At 39.0% G+C, this 12604-nt stretch overlaps 2 protein-coding genes across 5 annotated transcripts in view; one reads left to right on the forward strand and one right to left on the reverse strand.

The window, feature by feature from the left end:
* Positions 1 to 12604, reverse strand: part of LOC122677090 (serine/threonine-protein kinase TNNI3K) — a 355674-nt gene that overhangs the window by 62745 nt on the left and 280325 nt on the right. For all 4 annotated transcript variants that reach the window (XM_043876893.1, XM_043876895.1, XM_043876894.1 and 1 more), the window contains one exon: positions 2129 to 2188. In XM_043876893.1, the coding sequence (XP_043732828.1) occupies positions 2129 to 2188 (60 nt within the window). The remainder of the gene's footprint in view (positions 1 to 2128; positions 2189 to 12604) is intronic.
* LRRC53 (leucine rich repeat containing 53) overlaps positions 1 to 12604 on the forward strand; it is an 80260-nt gene that overhangs the window by 53925 nt on the left and 13731 nt on the right. Inside the window, 1 exon segment of the mRNA XM_043876892.1 lies at positions 11900 to 12013. Within this exon segment, the coding sequence (XP_043732827.1) occupies positions 11900 to 12013 (114 nt within the window).

The following is a 12604-nucleotide window of genomic DNA, read 5'->3' on the forward strand; positions in this document are numbered from 1 at the left end:
ATTACTGGACTCCATTTCCATCTGTTGGTCCACAGAGAACTAGGCCAATCCCTTTCCCATATGATAGCTCTTCAGATGTTTATAAACAGCTGTTGACTCATCCTAATTTTGTCTTCTCCAGGATAAGCATCCTTGGATCCTCTAATTGGTTGTCAATCCATTGACCATTCTGATTTCTATTCCTTAAAATTTGTGTTCCAGTTTTAATAATCCCTTTATAAGAATATGTGTTCGGTGACTCAGCTATGTCTAACTCTTTGTGATGCCATGGACTGTAGCATGCCAGGCTCCTCTGTCCATGGCATTATCCCAGTAAGAATACTGGAGTGGGTTGCCATTTCCTCCTCCATTATAAGGATATATGTTGGATACTATTTTGTTTGGCCATCTCTGAAGAGAGAGGAACGATCACATTCTTTATTCTGATGCAAGACAGATATTTCTATTCTAACTCCCCCAAGGTTTATTATCCACTAATCTTCATGGTGCTCCAAAACCATTATCTCCATTGTTTGATTCTTCTACTGTTGTTTCCTTGACTCTAGTGCATGATAATATATTTATTCCTGCTAAACTTATTCTTGTTAGACATGTCCTACTACTTTATCTTCCAAAATACTCTAGAATCCTGCTTTCAAATATTTGTTCTGTCTCAACTTTATTATATCTGCAACTGTGATGAGCAGAGAGACTTCTTGACCGAGATCTAAACCACTGACCAAAAAGTTGAAGAGTAGAGAGAATGGACCCTTATGGAACTCCACAAGTTAAATCCCTTAAAGATGATCCTAGTCCATTAATTAGTGCAACCCACTCCAGCAACTTCTCTTTGCATATAGCCCATAGTTACTCATCTTCTCTACTACGGGAGACTGTGCTAAGAGGTTTGGTCAGTTTAGTAGATCCTACCATTTTCTCTGTTTCTGGAATTCACTCTCTAATCTAACTGGATATATCCCATGCTTGGCACAACCTTGCTCTGTCAAATACAAAGGTTCAAAGTGAGAGGATACTTGAAACTCAGACCTTAAAAGTGCTTCTCAACATCCCAGCACTCTGGTAGATGCTGTTGTTTGTAGGGGCTACTGTACCCTACCAAATATACCTTTACTTCTCTCTACTTTGTATGTTTTAGAACTGAAGAGAAGGGAAAGGAAGCTTTATGTCTAAGACCAAAGTTTCATTCCATAGGAAAAACTTCTTTATAAATCCCAGTAAAGAGTCATGAGATAGAACCACTCCCTGCAGGCTGTAATTGTAGACCTGAGACACTTCTACAAAAGATTGCATTCCGATCACTCTTGGCTAAAATTTTTAAAAAAGACAACTTTTGTTGGATGGTTTCACTTTGGGATTTAGTTGTGCAATTTCAGGTTGATTCCATCTTTCTCCATTTTTGCCCCTTCCCTTCATACACTCATTTATACATGCTCCTGTATGTGTAATGTCCATCTTCCTCTCTTGTAGCACTTACCTGCATTGGGGAATATATTATTATTTTTGAATTAGTGCTCACGTTTCAGTTCCCTTGCCTATTTTCAAATACTATCTCCTGAACGGGTGTATAGAAGATTAAGGCAATTATAGAGAAAATTAAAGCAAACAGCTCCTTAATATTAAGGAAAGAAAATTCCATTAGCCTCATTACCAACACTATCACTTTATGCAACATATGTGTGGTATACAAGCAATGCCTCCTGATTAACTTACGTGCTAATTTTAGTAACAATTTTTTTCTGTTCTTACTGAACATAAATGGACAATGGCTTAATGTTTTAGCTTACATTTCATTGTATGTAAGAATTTTTATATACAAAAATTGATTTAAATCATCTTCTAACATATTTGTTATATTTTAAACTTTTTACTTATCAGTTTTTAAAATTATGCATACCCATGTGCATTTGCTTGCCTGATCATTTGTTGGAAGAGCCCAAATTCACTCTGAATTTGCCTTTGTCCCTATAGATGCAGTTATTACAACTTAAGTGACAGGGTAAGAATATGAATGGAGTTATGGACACTCACACTTATATTCTTTCCATAAGTACAAGCAACATCCATCCCCCAAGAAATCTGTGTATCCAAGCCTTTTTAATGGACATATTTCAGAAGGTAAATTTCTTACCTCGATGTTGCAGAGACACTCTTCTAACTTGCTAACGACTTCAGAAAATTCAGGTCTTCCCTGTGAATAAAGAAAAGACTTTTTTCCCCCAAAGAATAAAAGGGAGGCAGCTCTCTTTGGATTTTAAAATTTAGTATTTGCATGTATAAAGAATGAGATTAACCATCAAGTATATTTTTATTTAAAATACACTTGTATTGAAGTGTTAATTGAATGTTCATTTGCTGTTCAGGGAGGAATGTTGAGTCTCCCTCTGATAAGAGTTTTAAGTCAGAATTTGCAACAACATTCAGATAATGAAATAGTGGAAAAGCTTTAATTAGCTTTGCATGCTTTTAAATGGCAGGTTTTCCTCTTCAAAATGAAAGAATAAAAGTGAATACTAAAAATTATTAACTATCTCTGTGCCTCATAATACACTGTACAATGTGTCTGTAAGGAAAGGACTGCTATAGCTAATTTTATACTTAGGTTCACTTTTGAAAATAGCATCTCAGAATCAAGACTATGATCAATAGCAACCCCACGACTATGCCCTACTTTAGAGGTTAAGATAAGCTTTTTATCTTCAAAAACTGTCATTAAAGGTATTGTCTACTATGAATCTTCCTGTCAGATGAGTTTGGTTAAATAAACAGTTCTTGTATTCTGATTATACTGTAAGCTTTGTTCTAGTTGCTAGGGATATATAAGCGAGTATAGATCTGGGGAAAAAATTCTTGGGATTTTAGAAAACGTCGGTCTCTTTTGAAGAAATTATATGCCTCCTTTTGTCAGGTCCTAAGGACTACATAACCTATCATTTCTCCCTTTATGAAACTTTCACTGCCAGGAGGTGGATAGCCCAATTTAACATTCAGGTACTGTAACCAACTAATTTAGATTCTTAGTAGAACAATTTCTCCCTTAATATCTAGCCCTCCCCTGAGGACACTGCCTCCCCCAGAGCTCTCCAAGAGGAAGCTGCTTTCTCTTACACGTTCCTGTACCTCCAGGAGTGTGCGGGTGCTAGGGGGGTAAGCTGCGGTCTGTGTCTTTCTCACTGACTTTGCAAATTCCAAATGGCTTCTCCTCGAAAAGCCACCAGTTTATAAAGCTTTTCCACAGAGCTACTCTCCTTTGTTCAAAGATTTTGCATCTGGCTCACTGTCAAGCTCTCCAGCATGACTCTCAGTGTTTTTATTATCCAAGCAGATAATCACAAAGGTGACCCCTGACTTCCCGGTTCCTTTGTCTCCTCTTCTGCGATGATCTTACCCTCTACCTTCGTTTAGTTAATTAGCTCGCTGGTCATTCATACCCTAGACTCTATTACTAGCAATGCTTGCAACTTCTCTGAGCTATTTCACCTCACACTTTCCATTAGATCACTCTCAGGGCTCTGTCTCCTTCCTATCTAGCTCATTTCTTCCAGAACCCTGACTCCAGCAAACTTTGACCACATAAACCACCTCAACCTGCTTTGCTTTTTATTGTGATGATTTTCGAATATACCCTAAAGCAGAAGAAAACAGTGCAATAAATCAACACCCATGTGTATATACATATTTTTATATATATATATATATATATTATGTGTGTGTGTGTGTGTGTGTGTATTACTCAGCCTTAAAAGCCTTATTCTTGCTAATATTGCTCTATCTTCTATCTATCATCTAATCTGTCTCCCTGCTTTCTGTTTCTGTTCCCGTCTTTTCACCATTATTTCCTCCCTGGTTTAGCTTGGATTTCATTGACAATCATAACCACTCCTCTCCACACAGCCTCAACTCCCTTGCCCTATTGTGTGATTGTACACAATTGGAAAAATCCTAGTCTTGATTAAATCATCCTGTCAGGTCTTATTTCAAAATTATGACCCTCTAATCTGAAGTGGACCTTTAGTACTGCTCAGAGAGCCTATTTCTTATTCCTAGCTCATTCTTGTTCACACTCTAGGTGGCTATTTTGCACCTTCTCCTCTTTCCTCAAACCTATAGCTCCTACTACTATTTCAACCACCTACCTATGTCTAAACTTACATAATCTGCCTTCACTTCCTTTTCTATAGATGAACTTTGCCAGATTCTATCTGAGGGCAGTTCTTTCACTGTGTGCTAGATCTTATCCCTGCTAATCTACTCAAGGACATTGCTCTCAGGATAATTCTTCCTTCTGTTTTTTGCATCACTTCACAGGTAGCTCAGTGGTAAAGAATCTGCCTGCCAATGCAGAAGACACAGGAGATGAAAGTTTGATCCCTGGGTTGGGAAGATCCCCTGGAGTAGGCAATGGCAACCCCCTCCAGTATTCTTGCCTGAAAAATCCCATTGACAGAGGAGCCTGGCAGGTTACAGTCCATGGTGTTGCAAAGAGTTGGAAACAACTGAGCACACATAAAGTTGTATAACAAATTATCAAAAATGCCGTGGTTCAAAATAATGCCAATTTATTAGCTCACAGTTTCTGTGGGTCAGAGTTTGGTACAGGTTAACTGGGTCCTTTGCTCGGGGCCTCAACAGATTAAAATTATGGCATCAGTGCACCCTGTGAATATCATCTGAGTCTCTTCCCAGCTTGCTGGTACTGGAAGAACTCATTTCCTTGTGGTTGTATGACTCAGGTCCTTATTTTCTTGCCAACTGTTGTTCAGGGGTGACTGTCAGCTTCCAGAGGATGCCCACAGCTCCCTGCCACACAGCCCCTATAAGCAGTTCACAACATATCCATTTGCTTTCCTTCTGGCCAGCAAGGACATGTGTCTCTAAACTTTGCCCCCTGTAACCAACTGAAGAAAAATCCTTTGCTTTTAAAGGGGGTCATTTGAGTAGGTCACACCTACACAGAATAATCTTTATTTTGTCATATTAGAAAACATAATTATGTGCTTAATTGCTCATCATATGCATAGATTCTACCCACACTCAAATGAAGGGAGTTATTCCTGGCATGTATACCAGGGGGCAGGAATCTTGGCGGGGGGGCAACCTAAAATCCTCTTTATTAGCACTAAAAATGAGGGGAAATCATGGAAGAAAAGGGTCTGGGAGAGGGAGCCCCATTATTTGGATTTGCATGCATGCATGTCAAGTCTTTCAGTTGTGTCCAACTCTCTGCGACCCCATGGGCTGTAGCATGCCAGGCTCCATTTGCCCATGGGATTCTCCAGGCAAGAATACCGGAGTGTGTTGCTATGACCTCCTCCAGGGAATTTTTCCTACCCAGGGATTGAAACCCTGCCTCTTATGTCTCCTTCACTGGCAGGTGGTTTCTTGACCACTATGGCCACGTGGGAAGCCCATTTGTATGTAAACTCTGCCTAATTCTCTGGCTGACCTCTGAAACACATATGCATAGGGCAGACCCTAAGCAGTCCAGGGAGGCTGAAAGAAGGGAACTTAGATCTTCTGCTCAGTGCAGAACATTGTTCTTACCATCTTTTTCAGTCTAGAATTATCTAACTCACATTCTCTGCCTGTGGAAACCTTTGCCCTCTTCAAGTCCAACTTACAAGACACATCTTTTTTGAAAGTATCCAAGGATTTCATAAAATAATTTTTCACTTTCACTTCAGTTCAGTCAGTTCAGTTGCTCAGTCGTGTCTGACTGTTTGTGACCCCATGGACTGCAGCATTCCAGGTTTCCCTGTCCATAACCAACTCCCGGAGCTTACTCAAACTCATGTCCTTAGAGTTGGTGATGCCATCCAACCATCTCATCCTCTATCGTCCCCTTCTCCTCCTGCCTTCAATCTTTCCCAGCATCAGAGTCTTTTCCAATGAGTCAGTTCTTCGTATCAGGTGGCCAAAGTGGTGGAGATTTAGTTTCAGCATCAGTCTTTCCAATGAACATTCAGGACTGATTTCCTTTAGATTGGACTTGCAGTCCAAGGACTCTCAAGAGTCTTCTCCAACACCGCACTTCAAAAGCATCAGAGCTCAGCTTTCTTTATAGTCCAACTCTCACATCCATACATGACCACTGGAAAAACCATAGCTTTGACTAGATAAACCTTTGCTGGCAAAGTAATGTCTCTGCTTTTTAACTTGCTGTCTAGGTTGGTTGTAGTTTTTCTTCCAAGGAATAAGCACCTTTTAATTTCATGGCTGCAATCACCATTTGCAGTGATTTTGAGCCCCCCAAGATAAAGTCTGTCACTGTTTCCACTGTTTCCCCATCTATTTGCCATGAAGTGATGCGGCCAGATGCCATGATCTTAGTTTTCTGAATGTTGAGCTTTAAGCCAACTTTTTCACTCTCCTCTTTCACTTTCATCAAGAGGCTCTTTAGTTCTTCACTTTCTGCCATAAGGGTGGTGTCATCTGCCTATCTGAGGTTATTGATATTTCTCCCAGCAATCTTGATTCCAGCTTGTGCTTCATCCAGCCCAGCATTTCTCATGATGTACTCTGCATATACGTTAAATAAGCAGGGTGACAATATACATCCTTGACATACTCCTTTCCCTATTTGGAACCAGTCTGTTGTTCCATGTCCAATTCCAACTGTTGCTTCTTGACCAATACAGATTTCTCAGGAGGCAGCTCAGGTGGCCTGGTGTTCCCATCTCTTGAAGAATTTTCCACAGTTTGTTGTGATCTACACAGTCAAAGGCTTTGAGGTAGTCAATAAAGCAGAAATAGATGTTTTTCTGGAACTGTCGTACTTTTTCAATGATCCCGTGGATGTTGGCAATTTGATCTCTGGTTCCTCTGCCTTTTCTAAATCCAGCTTGAACATCTGGAAGTTCATGGTTTATGAATTGTTGAAGCCTGGCTTGGAGAATTTTGAGCATTACTTTGCTAGCATGTGGTAGTTTGAGCATCCTTTGGCATTGCCACTCTTTGGCATTGCTTTTCTTTGGGATCAGGGTGAAAACTGACCTTTACCAGTCCTGTGGCCACTGCTGAGCTTTCCAAATTTGCTGGCATATTGAGCGTAGCACTTTCACAGTGTCATCTTTTAGGATTTGAAATAGCTCAACTGGAATTCCATCACCTTCACTTGCTTTGTTCGTAGTGATGCTTCCTAAGGATCACTTGACTTCACATTCCAGGATGTCTGGCTCTAAGAGTGAGTGATCACACCACTGTGGTTATCTGTGTCATGAAGATCTTTTTTGTACAGTTCTTCGTGTGTATTCTTGCCACCTCTTCTTAATATCTTCTGCTTCTGTTAGGTTCTAACAGACAACATTCATGATCATGTTTGCATGAATTGTTCCCTTGGTATCTCTGATTTTCTTGAAGAGAGCTCTAGTCTTTCCCATTCTATTGTTTTCTTCTATTTCTTTGCACTGATCACTGAAGAAGGCTTTCTTATCTCTCCTTGCTGTTCTTTAGAACTCTGCATTCAAATGCGTATATCTTTCACTTAGATTTTTTCACTTTCACTTATATTTTTAAAATTCTTTCTGTGTTAAAACTGGATATTTACACATCTATATCACTAGCTGAAACATGATTTGAGGGTAAGCAAAGGTCTGTTTACTCCTGTATACCTAGCATGTTCCATTGCACAGAACAGTTTAGTTGACCTTAAATTTGTTACATTAAATTGCATCATGATAACAAAAAGAATTATACAGAATCTGACTACCTCTTATTCTTACCATCATCTTTTGCTAGTACTATTATAATTTCATTCTAGTTGCTTTTGCTGCTTCTAATCTCTGCCTATTAAGAATGTGTGTTCTCCAGCATGTATATTATCTATGGTGAAACAGGTCACCAGCCCAGGTGGGATGCATGAGACAAGTGCTCGGGCCTGGTGCACTGGGAAGACCCAGAGGAGTCAGGTGGAGAGGGGGGTGGGCGGGGGGATCGGGATGGGGAATACGTGTAAATCTATTGCTGGTTCGTGTCAATGTATGACAAAACCCACTGAAAAAATAAATAAATAAATAAATTTAAAAAAAAAAAAGATAACATTCCTTCTGGATCTTGTAAAGGGTCACATGACCCATCATGTTGGTGCTTAAATCTGGATTATGTTAACTGTCAATAATATGTCATTTAATGTATGGTCTTCTGTTTCAAAAAACTTACATAAACTGTGTTTTGATTTCTAATGGATGGAGCAGTTCTCAGAGCTTCCTGAGATGCTCTGAGCTATAATCGTCAAATTTGGCTCAAATAAAAATTTCCAGTCCTTTTTTAGAGGGACTGGTTAATTTTTCTTCAAAAAAAAGAATGTGTGTTCTCAACATGGTAGCCAATCCACAGCTACCATCATACTCAATAGTGAAATATTGAAAGATTTTCCTTTTAAGATTAGGAATAAGACAAGGATGCCCACTCTTGTCAATATAGTATTGGAAGTTCTAGTTATATCAATTAGTCAAGAAAAAGAAATAAAAGGCATCTGACTTGGAAAGGAGAAAGTAAGTACAACTCACTATATGTGGATAACTTGATGTAGAAAACCCTAAAGACTCCACCAAAAAACTCTTAGAACTAATAAACAAATGCAGTAAAGTTGCAGAATATAAAAATCAATATACAAAATCCTGTTTTGCCTTTTATGCTATTAATAAGCTATTAGAAAGAGAAATAACAAAAACTATCTCCTTTATAATTACATCAAAAAGAATGAAATACCTAGAAGTAAATTTAACCAAGGAGGTGAAAGACCTGTACACTGAAAACTATATGATACTGAAGAAAGAAATGGAAGACAGAAATAAATGGAAAGATGTTCTATGCTCATGGAGAGGAAGAATGAATAATGTTGAAATATCCATACTACTTAAGGCAATGTACAGATGCAATGCAATCTCCATCAAAATTATAATGACATTTTTCACAGAAATAGAGCAAACAATCCTAAAATTGTTATGAAAGCACAAAAGACTCCGAAAGTCAAAGCAATCTAAAGAACACGGCTGAAGGTATCATGCTCCCTGATACAAAACTGTATTACAAAGCTGTAGTAAACAACATGATAGCCAAAACTGTTATTTTAAAAATATACTAGAGATGAAGTAATGCCACTCAAAAAGCCTCCAATTACTCTCATTTTATATCGATAAAAAAACCCAAAGCCCTTGCTTTCCTCTCTAAGCCATGCACAACCTGCCCCTGCTACTTCCTGGCCTCCTCTTCCTCTTGTACACCAGATCACATTGACCTCCTGAGAAAAGAGCATACCATGCCTTCAGGGATTTTGCCTTTTTCATTCTTTCCACCTGGATAGACCAGAGCTATCACCTTTTCCAGGTCTTTGTTCAAATGTTACTTTTTTTTTTTTTCCTTGTCTACTGTTATTGACCTTTATTCCATAGAACTTACCATTAGATGACTGAATACATATTAATACATATTGCATACTTTTTGTCTGTTGTTTATATCCCTTCATAGCAATATTGGAGTGGGTTGCTGTTTCCTTCTCCAGGGCATCTTCCTGACCTAGGGATTGAACCTGCATCTCTTGCATCTCCTACATTGGTAGAGAGGTTCTTTACCACTAGAGCTACCTGGGACTGTCCAATGATGGTAGGGATTTATCATTTGTTATTCTATCGCTACTGCCTTGAGGAGTGGCTGGTGAACAGAAGGTATTCAATAAATACTTGAAGATATGATAGAATTACTAGTCTTAAATTTTATTTACATTTTATTTTCAAACTATCTTTTTGTATGGGAGAGGATTTTTATTATAATTTCCTTTTTTAACCAATCAGGAAATGCATTAGAAATGAATGGCCTTTTCTTGAACATTAAATCCAAATGATGTTACTCTTTCATTGGAGGACTAAAAAAGTATCAAAATAGTGGTAAAATATGGCATCACTTCATGGCAAATAGATGGGGAAACAATGGAAACAGTGAAGACTTTATTTTCTTGGGTGCCGCCAAAAATCACTGCAGATGTTGACTGTAGCCATGAAATTAAAAGACACTTGCTTCTTGGAAGAAAAGCTATGACAAACCTAGACAGCATAGTGAAAAGCAGAGACATTACTTTGCTGACAAAGGTCTGTATAGTCAAAGCTACGGTTTTTTCAGAAGTCTTGTATGGATGTGAGAGTTGGACCATAAAGAAGGCTGAGCACTGAAGAATTGATGCTTTCAAACTATGCTTGATGCTTTTGAAGTGTGGTGTTGGAGAAGACTCTTGAGAGTCCCTTGGACTGCAAGGAGATCCAACCAATCCATTCCCGAGGAGATCAGTTCTGAGTGTTCATTAGAAGGACTGATGTTGGAAGCTGAAACTCCAATACTTTGGCCACTTGATGCGAAGAGCTGACTCATTTGTAAAGACCGTGATGTTGGGAATGATTGAAGGCAGGAGGAAAAGGGTATGACAGGGGATGAGATGGTTGGATGGCATCACCGACTCAGTGGACATGAGTTTGAATAAATTCCATGAGTTGGTGATGGACAGGGAGGCCTGGAAAGCTCCGGTTCATGGGGTTGCAAAGAGTCAGACACGACTGAGCAACTGAACTGAACTGAACTGAAGATGTATTTACCGAAGCACTGTTGATTTACAATATTATATTAGTTTTAGGTGTACAAGATAGTGATAGAGATGCAGACGTAGAGAACAGACAAGTGGGCACAGTGGGGGAAAGGAAGGGTGGGATGAGAGTAGCATTGATAGATACATACTAACGTGTAAAAGAGATAGCTAGTGGGAACTTGCTGTATATCACATGGAGCTCAGCTGAGTGCTCTGTGATGACCTAGATGGGTGGGATGGGGACGGGAGGCAGGGCCCAGACGGAAGGGATACATGTATACATATAGATGATTCACTTTATGTACAGAATTGTAAAGCAACTACTTGCGCTCAGTCACTTCAGTCATGTCCAACTCTTTGTGACCCCATGGTCTAGAGCCCACCAGGTTCCTCTGGCCATGGGGATCCTCCAGGCAAGAGTACTGGAGTGAGTGGCCATTTCCTTCTCCAGGGGATCTTCCCACCCAGGGATCGAACCCATATTTCTTATGTCTGCTGAACTGGCAGGCAGGTTCTTTACCACTAGCTCCACCTGGGAAGTGCAAGATTGTACTCCATTTAAAGTTATTACACAGTACATACACATAATGGAATATTACTCAGCTATTAAAAAGAATGCATTTGAATCAGTTCTAATGAGTTGGAGGAAACTGGAGCCTATTATACAGAGTGAAGTAAGTCAGAAAGAAAAACACCAATACAATATATTAACACATATATATGGAATTTAGATAGATGGTAATGATGACCCTATATGCAAGACAGCAAAAGACAGATATAAAGAACAGACTTTTGGACTCTGTGGGAGAAGGCGAGGGTAGGATGATTTGAGAGAATAGCATTGAAACATATATATTACCAGATGTGAAATAGAGGACCAGTCCAAGTTTGATGCATGAAATAGGGCACTCAAAGCCGGTGCATTGGGACAAGCCAGAGGGATGGGATGGGGAGGGGGGTGGGAGGGATGTTCGGGATGGGGGTCACAGGTACACCTGTGGCTGATTCATTTCAGTGTATTGCAAAAACCACCACAATATTGTAAAGTAATCAGCCTTCAATTAAAATAAATTAATTTAAAAATAAAGTTATTACAAATCATAGCTATATTTCTCTGCACTGTCCAATATATCCTTGTCCCTTATAATGGTTCAGTTTAAATTCTATTCAAATTAAGGATTCTTGCCATTTATCTGGCACCATACGAGAACTCAAGTTGCTCATTAGAAAGGAGAAATCACCAAAATGCCTCCTGAACTGAACGTACTGAAATCCTTGGAAAATAAATGCCAACATGATGACGTGCATTGCCCTGTACTTTCCTTTCAGGTGGATGGCTCATGCTCTGTGCCATCATGCTGCGGCTGGTGGCAGCCTGCCCTGCGTCGTGTGCGGTGTGCTCCAAAGATGTAACTCTCTGTCACCAGCTAACCTATATAGTAGGTAATAAAACTGATCACTCTAAAAATCAGTGTTCAGTGCACTTGGAAAATTCCTTATTATGCTCTTCTTTGTACTACTGACTGATCTCTTGCCTCAGCTTGAAAGAGGTAAACATTTTTAAAGAGCAAGCCTTCTTTAGTAGCTAAATATTGATAATATTATTTTATTTTCCTGTTAGTTCCTGGTGGTCTCAACCAAAACTGTTTTAAGACCTTTAGAGGTAATTGAGATATCTTGTTTTCACAAAAGAATACCACCATTTCAGTCAGTTGCACACTTATTTAATAAATGAAAAAAATAGATCACTTTAATTATATTTTGTCCATACTTTGTGCAGATTTGAAACCTACCACAGGGTGGAAGGAATATCAATGAATCATAAACCTGAACTGCAATTGTTCAGCATTAGTAAGATTAAGTGATGTACCAGCAAAACAGATTATTATCAAAGTGCATCTAATTTTGAAAGTGTAGTCTTTTTTTATTGGTGGTAAATGAGCTGTAGAAATGCTAACAAGATACACTGCCTGTGTTCATTACATATTGCTTGCTTAAGTCAACAATTTAATAAGATACCTTATTAACAAATTT

The sequence above is a fragment of the Cervus elaphus genome, chromosome 20 (assembly GCF_910594005.1).
Source record: "Cervus elaphus chromosome 20, mCerEla1.1, whole genome shotgun sequence".
Classification (NCBI taxonomy): Eukaryota; Metazoa; Chordata; class Mammalia; order Artiodactyla; family Cervidae; genus Cervus; species Cervus elaphus.